At 35.2% G+C, this 12,913-nt stretch overlaps 1 protein-coding gene across 9 annotated transcripts in view; it reads right to left on the bottom strand.

Moving 5' to 3' along the window:
* Window positions 1–12,913, bottom strand: part of ARHGAP21 (Rho GTPase activating protein 21) — a 142,177-nt gene that overhangs the window by 25,339 nt on the left and 103,925 nt on the right. For 8 of the 9 annotated variants that reach the window (XM_077153677.1, XM_077153661.1, XM_077153651.1 and 5 more), the window contains 2 exons: window positions 3,506–3,664; window positions 3,264–3,366 (listed from right to left, as the gene is read on the bottom strand). In XM_077153677.1, coding sequence (XP_077009792.1) covers window positions 3,264–3,366; window positions 3,506–3,664 — 262 coding nt within the window. The remainder of the gene's footprint in view (window positions 1–3,263; window positions 3,367–3,505; window positions 3,665–12,913) is intronic. The other variant, XM_077153708.1, reaches the window with a different exon arrangement.

Genomic DNA, 12,913 nt, shown 5'->3' with positions numbered 1-12,913 from the left:
GAACACAGGAGATAAAAATAGGGTAGATATAGGGTAATTGGACCTGAAAGTTTACAGATTGTGCAACAGAACTGATTGTAAAAATTCAGAAATGGATAGCACAATATTACCTGATTGTAGCACAATAATGTAAGCATACTGAATAAAGCTGAATGTGAGAATGACAGAGGGAGAAGGGGGGCATGTATGAAACCAGAAGGAAAGATAGACAATAAAGACTGAGATGGTATAATTCAGGGATGCCTAGAATGTACAATGATGGTGATTAAATATACAAATTAAAAATGTTTCGCATGAGGAAGAACAAAGGAATGTCAGTATTGCAGGGTGTTGAAAATAGATGTCTTTCTATTTTAAAATTTCAACTTCTGTGTGAGACTAAAGGGAGAAATGTTTATTTGATGCAAAATTTATATTTTGACTAGAGCATTTCCTAACTTAACTTGTATGTTCAATTTCACTGAACACCATAAATACATAGAACCTTGAACAGGGCATGAGATTTTGCTGGTTTGTCCAGGTTAGTGTGATGCCCCAATAAATCCCAGAGTGATCTGAACAGTGAATAAAGAAGTATTTGCAAACTCCCCTTGGGAGAATAGGGAGAAAGGGGGAAAAATTCAACTTCTCCATCTGGAGAATTCCTGATATTCTTGCAAACAGTGGGGACAACCAAATCAATAGGCCAAGCCCTCAATTTTGGGATTTGTCCCTATGAAACTTATCCCTGCAAAGGATAGGTTAAACCCACTTAAAATTAGGCCTAAGAGTTACCCCCAGGGAACCTCTTTTGCTGTGCAGATATGGCCTCTCTCTAAGCTGACATGGCAAGTATACTCACTGCCCTCCCCCCTCAACGTGAGACATGATTCCCAGGGGTGTAAACCTCCCTGGCAACATGGGACAGAAATCCTGGGATGAGCTGGGACTCAGCATCGAGGGATTGAGAAAATCTTCTCTACCAAAAAGGGGGAGAGAAATGAGACAAAATATAAGTGTCAGTGGCTGAGAGATTTCAAACAGAGTGAAAAGTTTATTCTGGAGGTTATTCTTATGCATTATACAGATATCCCCTTTTTAGTTTATGGTGTACTAGAGTGGCTAGAGGGAAGTACCTGAAACTGTAGAGCTGTATTCCAATAGCCATGTTTCTTGAAGATGATTGTATAATAATAGAGCTTTTTGCAATGTGACTGTGTGATTGTGAAAACTTTGTGTCTGATGCTCCTTTTATCTACAGTACGGACAGATGAGTAAAAAATATAGCTAAAAAGTAAATAATACGGGGAACAAAGGTTAAAATAAATTGAGTAGGTTGAAAAGTATCAATGAGAAGGAGGGGTAAGAGCAGATATGTATGAATTTTTTTAATTTCTTTTGCTAGAGAGATGCAAATGTTCAAAAAAATGACCATGGTGATGAATATACAACTACATGATGATGATGATATTTTGAGCCACTGATTGTACACCCTGTATAGAATGTTAGTATGTTAAGGATCTTTATATGTTTGTTTGTTAAGGCTTACAATAAAAAAAAAAAAAATGGTTCAATGCCTCAAACAAAACTGCAGTGTGCTGCTCTCTGAGAGACAGAAACTAGAACCATCCCTTGTATGGAAAGAAGGAGCTGGGGCCAGGAGCCTCACTTGTCGCCATGGATGAATGAGGAAACACACAGACCACCACCTTTGCAGGAAGCCCTGTGTGGCGGACACAGGATAAAGCAGGCACAAAATATGCTACTGCAGTTGAGCAAAGGAAAAGCAATGACTAAAATAGGTCACAGTTCCAACCTTGCATCGCTAGAAAAATTCCTGCTAGCCTGGATCACTGCCCACCCACACTTCATACAAATTTCCATCTAAGACTGTCCAGGAATAGCTAATTTCATTAGAATATAAATACTAATCAAATGGTACTGGCAGAAGATCTATACAGAATTACCACAATTAAAAAAGAGCAATTGTTCTTTGATGAAAAGATTCAATACCATAAAAATGTCAATCTTCCCTAAATTAATTGTGTCAATGAAAGTATCCATAAAAATTTAAGAACTAGAAAAAGCTGATTTTAAGATTTAAATAGAAAAATAAACAGAAAACAGCTAGGAGAGTGTAAAACACACCCCCACACACAGAGTAATGAGAGAGAACAGCTCCCACCAGATAATAAAAACCCAATAAGAAACCACTGTAGTTAATAAAATCTGATGTACATAGACAGATGCAAAAAGTCAATTTAAAAGCATAGAGTTCCAAAACATAACTAAATACACCTAAGAATTTAGTATCTAATAAAGGTTATATATATCAGTGGGAAAAGGGTGACACTTTAGAGATGATTTTCTGACAACCAAGAAACTGGAAAAAATAAAGTTGTCTCATTATCTCAATCATCAGAATAAAATAAAATCCAAATGAATCAAAGTTACAAATATATGAAAGAAGGAAAAAAAAAAAGAAAAGGAAATCCTGAAAATCTGAGAGGTAGATATGAGAGAATTTTGTTATAAATCTGAGAGGTAGAAATAACACTCTGGGTTGCTGTGGGTGTGATTTGGTATAATCTTTACTGAAACAATTGATAACAGATATTAAAATTAAAAAGACACATACTCCTTTGTGAAAAATCCTGTTTTCGACTATAAACCCATATACAAACATAGTCAACTGAAGTACTGTTTGTGGCAGCATGACATTCAATCTAAATGTCCTTAATAGAACATTCATTAAATGTATTAGGGTACAACTGTTTAATGGAAAAATTACACAATCATGAAAAAGAATGAAGCAGGCATAGATGCATTGGATGATCTTACAGGCATGCCTTTAGGTGAAAAAAGAGTGTAGGTAGCTTGTTATCGTGTGTTTATAAAAATAATATAAGTATACACACACATATATATTTATAAGCATGTGTAAGCTTGTATGTGGGATGATATACACAGTATATCTCTGGAATGATATAAAAGAAAGCAGTAACATAGTTTTGAGAATAGAACTGGGTAGCTAGAGGACTAGGGTAGGAAGGAATATTTAACATAAATATCTGTACCATGTTCATGTATGACTGATTTTTTAAAAATACTTCAAAAAAATCAACTGAATATATGCTAACAGTAATAAGTTTGATTTAATCTTTTATTTGGGTTTCTAACATCATGAAGTTAGAAAGTAAGACATTGTTAAATTCAGTATTCACGTGCAAATGTTATGCTGAATAGCTACCATACAAACAGAAACTAATTTTCTCAGGACTTACAATTTTGCATCTTCTCTGTAATCATCTAACCCCTCATCATACGACTTTGATCTTTCCGTCTTTGAGCTGGGCTGGGCATCCAGGCTGGGAGCTCCAACAGATTCTGTAATTGAAGTTCAATATTTAGATGTGCTTCATGCGGATTCGATTATTTTAACGGTCAAAAGATGATGGTATGTCACACTGTTCTACATGGAGAACTGAGGATGAAACGTGGTCACAAAATCATCGCTTAAACATACCACGGTCATGGGAGAGCTGCCGTCGGATTAGAGGCGCAGAGGTGGTGAGGCTGGGGGGAACTGTCGCTAGAGAGGGCACTTGAGAGGAAGAGGCTGAGATTACAGCAGAAGCAGAGATGTGTGCGATATCGTGATCGGTGCTAGGGCTAGTTGGTTCATCTACACGACAAAACGAAAAACAGGCACGGAAACGTCAAATGACCTACTTTGATTACAACAGTGACAGTGTTAATGATCAATTATCACTATTAAAACAATAGGCAGAGATTTTAATACTTGACCACCAACAACACCAAAAATGGCATATTCAGTCTATTACTCTAGTAATTGCTAATCATTCTGAGACTATGATAGAAGAAATTAAATCAGTTTTTCTTTTGCCAATCAACCAATCCCTTCACCAGCTGATAATCAAGACACCAAAGTTGATAGACATTCAAATAGGAACAAAGCCTATCAAATCAGAACAATCGAATCAACAAAAGAAGTCATTAGAATAAAATTTAGAATTGAAATACAAGAATCACTTTTCAAATGATAAAGTGATTACAGATTATCATTTCAGGAAGCTAAGCAGGAAGATTTGACTGAGGCTTAGGCTGCAAAATATCAATTCCCAATACCTTAATCCCTGTCTCACACAGACAAGTGTATCTTCAACTATAGAAGACTATACAAGAATATATAGTCTATGCGTCACCATAAGAAGTAACAGTTTATTAGGGCTGCGGGCTTAGGCAAGTCAGAAAAGGTGCTCTCTTTTCCAGGTAGACACAGATCCTCCCCAGAAGGAACAATCCCCACCTGCCCCCTTGAGATGCTTGTGTGCTCTTTTCTAGAATATAAATATTTTGGGTGCTATGAATTTTAAGCATCTCAAAAGCCTGCCCTTATCAATCAAGGGCAGAAGGGCCTATGTGACTGACTACGTGTGATACCAGCACTATCTGACGTTAATAGTGCTTACTCACAGCACTAGCACCGTTTAGATACCTGTATGTTATTTCATCTATTGAACACATCCGAAATTCAATGAAGATGGGACTATTTTACAGCGGAAAAAACCCAGACATTAATTATCTAAAGCTATAAAGCTGTAGGGATGGATCTGAACCCAGACAGCCTAGCACCAGAGATCCAGTTCTATAACTAAAAACTGCACTTGTTTTTCATTTGGTGAACAATAGCTTTGTTACAAATTCTTGCTCTTATAAAAACATCAGTGGTTTAAATTATAATATTTTAGAACAAGAGAATCTTATTTAACAGACCACCACCAATGAAAATCCTTAAAATGCTCCCAGCTTTAGAAAAACATAATGAAATCTTTTAAAGAAACTACTACAATGATGAACTGGGGTTTTGATTCCATGATTTAAAAGGTCAAACTGTTTAAATTTTGACCAAATGCTAAGAATGCTCTATCATTTTAATGACTAGCATATAAACCAGGAAGACTAATACTATTGCAGAACTGCAACATTTCCATTTTATGGATAAACTCAGAAACTCCTCAATATCTTTAGTTTATTTCTGATGTTTTCCCAATTTTCTTTAAAATCAGCTCTTTATATTTTAGCATATATAGCATATATATTTCAGACATTTTGGCATTTTATCTCTCTATGAATTAATTTAACTACTAAGTTCATAGCAAGTTTGATCCTCCATGTTAATGAAAACACAGCAATCCTTTCTCCCAGGGCAAGGAGATGATAGAAGTTTTAAAATTACCTCATGAGGATAAAAATTTCATTTTACTAAATGTAATATTATTCTCTAAAACCATCATTAGTACCTAAATTACAACAAAGTTTCTTAAATGATAAATATGTAGAAATTAAGCTAGTCTTATGGAGCTTCCTGGTCTAAAATTCTATTATGGATTTTTACTGATAACAATGGGAACAGACTAGATTCTTTAGAAATTATCTGGCATATGCAGCATTAATAGTTTGGAGAGATTTCTGTAGTGAACATAGTTATTGGAATGGCTCAGATGGGATGTACTGCACAAATAAAAGGAGAAAAGATATGGAAAAGCATTCTTAAAAAAGAGATGACACATCTTTCTGACACTTTCTCAAAGCAAAGCAACTGTGCCTCTGGGAAGATATGGTTGAGTTACATAATCAAAGGACTGACTTAGAATTAAGGCCTTAATCTAGTTAGTTTGCGAAGAGCCCCTCGGCTCTTTATAATATGAAACATTATACATAATGTATATGATATAACTACTGGGAACAGGCAAAACATGGGTACACAGAATGTACTGTACATTATATAATATTATGTAATTGTATACTACATAGTAATATACATGGAGGAGGACGTCTAAGTTGTCATATGTTAAAATTCAGTGTTAGGACTGTTTCTTAACCTGTTATAAGGAAGCAGCATATATTCCAAAATTTCATTTCACTTTTGAAAAAAAGTATTTTCCAAGGTAGTTAAATAGCCAGTTCCCAAAGACAATATATACTCCATAATTCAATTTGAATTTTTTTTCCAAATGGAGATTACGTTATTATGGTTAAATTGATTATTCAAATGTGAACAAGAAATTTTATTATTTTAATCAAATATTCTAAAGAGAACATTTAAAAAATTTCATAGATCAAGAAAAATGTAGGCATGTAAAAAAATCCAAGAGCTGAGAGATTTCAAACAGAGTTGAGAGGTTATCCTAGAGGTTATTCTTAACGCATTATACAGATATCCCCTTTTTAGTCTAAGGTGTATTAAATGGCTAAAGAGAAGTGCCTGAAACTGTAGAGTTGTGTTCCAGTAGCCACGTTTCTTGAAGACAACTGTATAATGATATAGGTTTTTGCAATGTGACTGTGTGATTGTGAAAACCTGTGTCTGATGCTCCTTTTCTCTACGGTACGGACAGATGAGTAAAAAATATGGATTAAAAATAAATAAATGATGGGGGACAAATGTTAAAATAAGTTGAGTAGATTAAAAAATGCAGCAGACATACTGTAAAACTATACAAAACTATTATAAAGTTATTTTTTGAACAAGCATGATAAAAGAATGGAAACTCTAAAACAAAGAGCCTCTATACCTAAGAATGGACCAACATCACTATTGAAAAAGAACAAGCCACATGAAAAGACACATAGGTGAATTACAAAAGCCTAATAAAAATGTAAAAACTACAACAACAACAAAACTTATAAAAGCCCGGCTAGTAAGGAAATAAACAAATGCAAGACAAAATAACAACGTACACTGTTTTTCATCTGTTAAGCTGACAATTTTCATCCCATGGTGGTTCCCATTTTCCTTTGCATATCAAGAGAGGTCCAAGGAGAGACATGAAAGTCTCCGAGCTTTCCTACAGCTGCCCACAAGGACAGCTCCTTGTCCTCTGGGTGGACACCCCAGTGGATGGGCCCAAGGTGGGCATGCCCAGTGAGGATCATGCATGTCCATCAGATGCAATTAACAGACCTCGGCGTAATCACAGCCTCTCTCTGCCCTTCCCCTGGGAACTGCAAAAGGTAGTAAACTATGAGCTGCCATCTTTCCAGGCTTATGGAGAGAAAAAGAATCTGAACATGAAGAACGCAACTGAGAAAGAGAGACACACTCCTGATGGTGTCTCCTAGGCTCCTGGGAGCAACTACGCAGGGAAGCGGCTCTACTCGGGTCTTCTGAATTGTGAGCCGACATGCCTTTTTGGCATGAGCTGATTTGAAATGCGTTTCTGTCATTTGCAACCAAGAGAATTATAACCAGTAAGAGTGGAGCACAATGTGTTTCTAGCTCCTCTGGTAAACGAGCACAGGCCACCCTTCCTGATGTCCACTGCCCAGTGCTGTAGGTCAGCACACAGAGCAGAAAGGTCCTTCCACCTTTCTAAAGAACAGAAAGGTCCCTCTGAGCCACACTCAGAGTAGTCACCACTGACTACTCTGGAAGGAAGCACATTGTCAGTACTGTTGAAGGTTTAGACTTATGTTGAGAATAACTTCATAAAATTTAGTGAAAAACCATCAGATTTTTTTGGCATAGGCTGTGGTAGAAAAAGCAGTTTCTTGACATAATTTTATTTCACCTCTATGGGAAGAATTAATCTTAACTCATATCCTGAATTAAAGCCCAACAATTTATAGCATGTTAATGCTAAAATATTAGTTACTCACTAATTTTGATGATGGAACAAACTATAAATTATAAAGAGAGTGGTAAATTTGTACAATAGGAACAAATGGCGATTAATGTACAATTATATACATGGTTCTAGAATAGCAACATGTATCTAAAAATATGAAAACTGAAAAAATTTCTGTTCCAACTGCCACAAGAAGGGACATTCACTGCAAATGACCCAAAAAGCCAATCTACCTCAAGTAAATGATATGTTTAAAAATCTTTTATGATTTCTCCTTTTTCTTTAAGAAAAAGGAACATAAATATGTTAATGTCCTTTTTGTTTTAAAAAGAAATTCATATGGGACAAATAGCCATATATATGTGTGTGTGTATATATATATATAGATATATATATATAGAGAGAGAGAGGGAGAGTTTATATCCAAGGAGGTGAGAAAACATTCTATAAGGTTGAATTTTTTTAATAAGCTAGAGTTATTACAAATTCTTATAACACTGTACTACTCTTTGACAATTATTATAATTTCTTATAAATAACAATACACTACTCTTCAACAATACCACAGATTTGTTTCAATTTTTTAAATGAGCCTAATGATTGTTTTTTTTTTTGTCATGGGCAGGCTCCAGCAATCAAACCCTGGTCTCTGCATGGCAAGCAAGAATTCTGCCACTGAGCCACCACTGCCCACCCAATTTAATGATTTTTTAAAAACAAAACTAATGAAGTAAATCATCCTTAAAAAAATGAGCTCTTGAGTAAAATTTTACATCAACCCATTAATACTTATTACTGAATAATGAGTGAAAAAGTTTTGAGGGTCATTAAAAATGGCATGCTCTGAAAAAAAAAAAATGAAAAAAGGGAAGGCCACGGTGGCTCAGCAGGTAAGAGTGCTTGCCTGCCATGCCCGAGGACCCGGGTTCGATTCCCAGTGCCTGCCCATGTTTAAAGAAAAAAAAAAAATGGCATGCTCTGGAAACTCAATTTAAGTCAAATTAAAAAAGGAAGCATGGTGAGATAGAACGTTTTTTCAAAAAGCCACTAATATCTTTTTTTTTTTTTAACATGGGCAGGCACTGGGAATCAAACCTGGGTACTCTGGCATGGCAGGCAAGCATTCTTGCCTGCTGAGCCACCGTGGCCCGCCCAGCCACTAATATTTTAAAGTGTATGTCTAATCCCTGATCATCAAGGGACAGACCTCTATAATCTCACTGAATATTTTTTTACCTATTACAGAGTTCTGGAAGGAACAAGTCCTATTTTTTTGTTAACGTCTATAAATACTGATAAGGGGTACCATCACCCAATGCAAATATCTATGTATTTTAGAATACCAATTCAATTCATATCATAATTGGAATTAAGTTTTCTCACTAAGACCAAGTGTCTTTAATGGTCCATTTAATAAACATGAATTTAAATTAACATCTGGTTGCTTTGAAAGTGATTTTGAGACTTACTTATTTTAAAAACCCAAAACTAAATTCTGTACCCCCAACTACCTGGCCAACAAGATTAGGAAAGGTTAGGAAGGTGCTGATTTTGGATCAACACTTTGTTCAGACTTAACATGCTCCCCATGGCAGCTGGTGCTGGAGTAGTAAATCCAGGAGGAATTGCTGCCCAGTGTGCGTTTGAGAGGCTGGTGATGAAGCAAGAGCAGAGGGGGGAAGGAGCTGAGCCAACGAGAGTGGACAAGGGCTTGCTTGATGTTACTTGATATTGCCATAGTTAACTACTCCGATTTTAAAAAGGGCAAGTGGGAGTATGACTTTTAGATTTGCAAGAGAACAGGTTACATTTACTTTGCTGCATTTCTGCAGTCCAGGAGATCAGACAAATTAAGCTTTTAAGAATTCATCCCAGGGCAGGGGCAGGGGGCATGGGCATGGAGGGAGTGTGTGGGCATGCATATGCAGATGAAAAATGATCCAGCGTCTGAACTGACAAACGTCAGGAGTATTACCTTCAAGAAATCCGACCTTGACACCTTCTGGCAATTTCACTAATCTAACCTTAAAATTATTAGCTTTCAATTCTGTCACACATAAAAAAAAGCAAAATGGGAAGACTGGAAAGGAGGGTCACAAGACCTGGATTCTGTCTGGTTACACTCTGTGAAAGTCACTTGATTTTTCTGGTGTCAGATGCATTACTTATAAAATAAAGAAGTTGGAGTGGTTACCAGAAGCACCAATTCTAGTTTAAGGCAATGACAATTACAAATCCATTAAAGAAGGAGAGTTTCTGTGGAGTTTATATAAAAATATATAATCCTTTTAAGTTTTTATAAACCAGGGATTTGTCAGAGAGTTTCAGAAATTTGGATCTATTTTTAAAACTAGTAGATCTAGCTGGGAATGTAGTCAATTAATGGATCTAATTAACAACATTAATATATTTAGCTGAAATAGAAAGTCATCATTAGAGAAACAATTCTATAAGTAACATGGTAATCTACAAAGTTTATAAGAGATAACTGTGAAACATTTTAGAATAAAAGCTAGTGCTATTCCTGAAAGAAAGATAAAGCACAATTTTGTTAGCAAACGTGGAACAAATAAATTTATTTACTGAAAAGATGCCAATTCAACTTGAGAACTTTGAACTAAAAATAGTAAATATAGAATTACTTTTCAAGCTAAGATTTTAAAATAGAAAAAAAGCCAAGGTTTAAATTTTATAGACATATGGGGACATAGTGCAAAGAACATCAGATTTGGAGTCAGTAAATGAGCTCTCTCCTTTACCCGCTGAGAGAGCTTAACCAAAGTACCTAACTTTCTGTATCTCTAAAATGGAGTCATTCATCCCTACCCAAGATTGTTCACCAGGCTATAAGGATTGTACTGAAATATCTGGTACGTTATAAAGTATTACATGAGTTTTTGTTAGGCTTTTGTTATTACGTTAAAAATGTGTTCCCATCGTTACTCAGATAGCAGAAGAAGAAATCTCTAATCCAACTTTAAGTTTAAGTACAGGTGGAGTGACGTTTTTGGGAAAAGCTGATATACCAAAAGGATTATAAAATGATAAATTAGAGCGCAATTATCCAGTTTTATAAATTGCTTATCTGATATGAGAAGGGCTGGGATGGGAGGCTGGTTGCATCATCCTCTGACATCTTCGCTGGCATCAGACACCAGAGAGCCTCAAGAGAAAAGCTGGGTGTAAGGTGCCATTACCCCTTGCTTTTGGGTTAATTTCAGAGAGCTAAATTTACCCAGACAGTAGCTGTAATCTAGCTATGTCTTACAAGCTTTAAAACTTCTAAACAGGTTTGAAATGGTAGTGCCAATAAGACTGTGCCCAGCTAATTCAATTCTACTTGGGCTAACACTAAAATTTACCTATGCATACACTTGTCAGCAAACTTTGGGGGCAGAAGAATAAGCAGTATTAACAACATGGCAAAAGGAGGGAAAGTGAATTTGAAATGAAATCTTGATTGTGGTTAATATAGCCAGTGTCGTTATATTAACAGTTATAAGTCGGATAAATTAAAGAAATGCACTAAGTCATGACTATAGAATAAATTTCAACACCTGCTGCTGTCAAATTACTTGTGAGCAGTATGTTATTATTTTTTTCTGCTTTCTTGTAAAAGTAGTTGACATTTATTTTCAGGACACACTATAAAGCTTTATAAATTGAGAGGATAGGATAAATTTAGGGGAGGATAAATATAATACTGTTAAAAACTAACATCCCTAATTTAGAAACACATAAAATGGTTTATTTTCTCATTTTTTAAGTTTGTGACACAAGAAAAATAATAGATACCGACACAATACATTGTGTCAGTATCTGTTTTTTCCCATAAGACCTATTATTAGTTCTGTATCTTAGATAACTAAATAATTGTCTCCATTCTCTGATATTTCTCACCTGGTCTATGTTTTCAAATAACATAAATAATTCTTAAAATCACAAAGTATAAGATGTGTGACAACACAAAAACAAAGCTTAATTTCTCCCTTGATGTCTTCATAATTTATGTCCCATAAAACAGCATAAAATATAGACCAACATTCCCCCAAAGCATGTTCCATGGCATACTAAACACATGGGAAACTACAAATAAAAAGTTTTGTGGTCAAATACTACTGAGTAAAACTGTATTCAGTAGTGCATTAATGATCCTAAGAAGTTCTATGGAAAACACAAACAAGCATACAAACAAAACTTGCTTAATTATTTAAACCCATGTATTTGATCACTGGACCTTTATTTTCTTATTAACAATGTTCCTGGAATATACTTTGGTAAACACTGCAAATAGTCTCTTGTACTCCATTTCAATACCAGTGTTTATTCCACTACCACCTAAGTATATATTCTTAAATAATTAGTTTGGAAAGAGGAAAACCTATAAATCAGGTAAAATTTTAAGGCCCATTAGTAAAAAGATTTCAAAGTAAGTTTTGGAACTTATTATTCTTACTGACCAGGTATTTGCATATTTAACAAAACAGTTTCTAGAGCAAATATCTTCTGGACTTCCTGGTAACAGTAAAGGATTTTTAGTTAACCAAAGAGCTAAAAGCTTTTCACAGTAAAAGGTCAAGTATATTAAGGAAAAGAAAGTACACTTTTGATGTTACACTCCAAAAGTCAGATAAATACCAAAATCCAAAATCCGATCCTTTTTAATGTCTTTACTTCAAACTGCACATCTGAGACATTCTATTTTACAGGAGCCATGAAATGCCAGCAAAACTTGGGGACATAGAGTGGTTCCACTGCAGAAACCTTCTAGGATGCTTACAACTGTGGACAACATTCCCACACAGTGAGATGGTGAGATAAACACTACCAGCATCTCAGTTTTGTCTGATCCTATTCCCCTGTAACTGCCATAACACAGGAACCATCTGCTATGTAGGAAGGTTCTAGATGGCAAGATGAAATAAATGGACTGTAAGGACATTTTTAGCCTGTATAAAGTTTTAAAAGGCATGCTTCATAAAGATACTACTCACTAGGAACTCTGAAGGAGGCTCATCAGTACGTAAAGTAGAAGCTGATCAGAACTAATTAGTGAGCATTTTCATTCCTAATGAATAAACAAGTAAAAAGTTTATTTTCTTTATGTTTCTAAATCTTTATATATTTTTGTACTTTGGCCAAGGTCCTCTGTTGGATAACATAACTGACTCTTTAGTTTATTTTTGTACTCTATTAGTAACAGTAACAGTATATAGCCAGCACTTCTTATAAATTATCCCAATATTATCTAATTACATTGCTCTTATTAAGTAGGAAAAAAA

Source organism: Tamandua tetradactyla, chromosome 1 (genome assembly GCF_023851605.1).
Source record: "Tamandua tetradactyla isolate mTamTet1 chromosome 1, mTamTet1.pri, whole genome shotgun sequence".
In the NCBI taxonomy this organism is placed as follows: Eukaryota; Metazoa; Chordata; class Mammalia; order Pilosa; family Myrmecophagidae; genus Tamandua; species Tamandua tetradactyla.
This window is presented reverse-complemented; position numbering and strand designations above follow the sequence as displayed.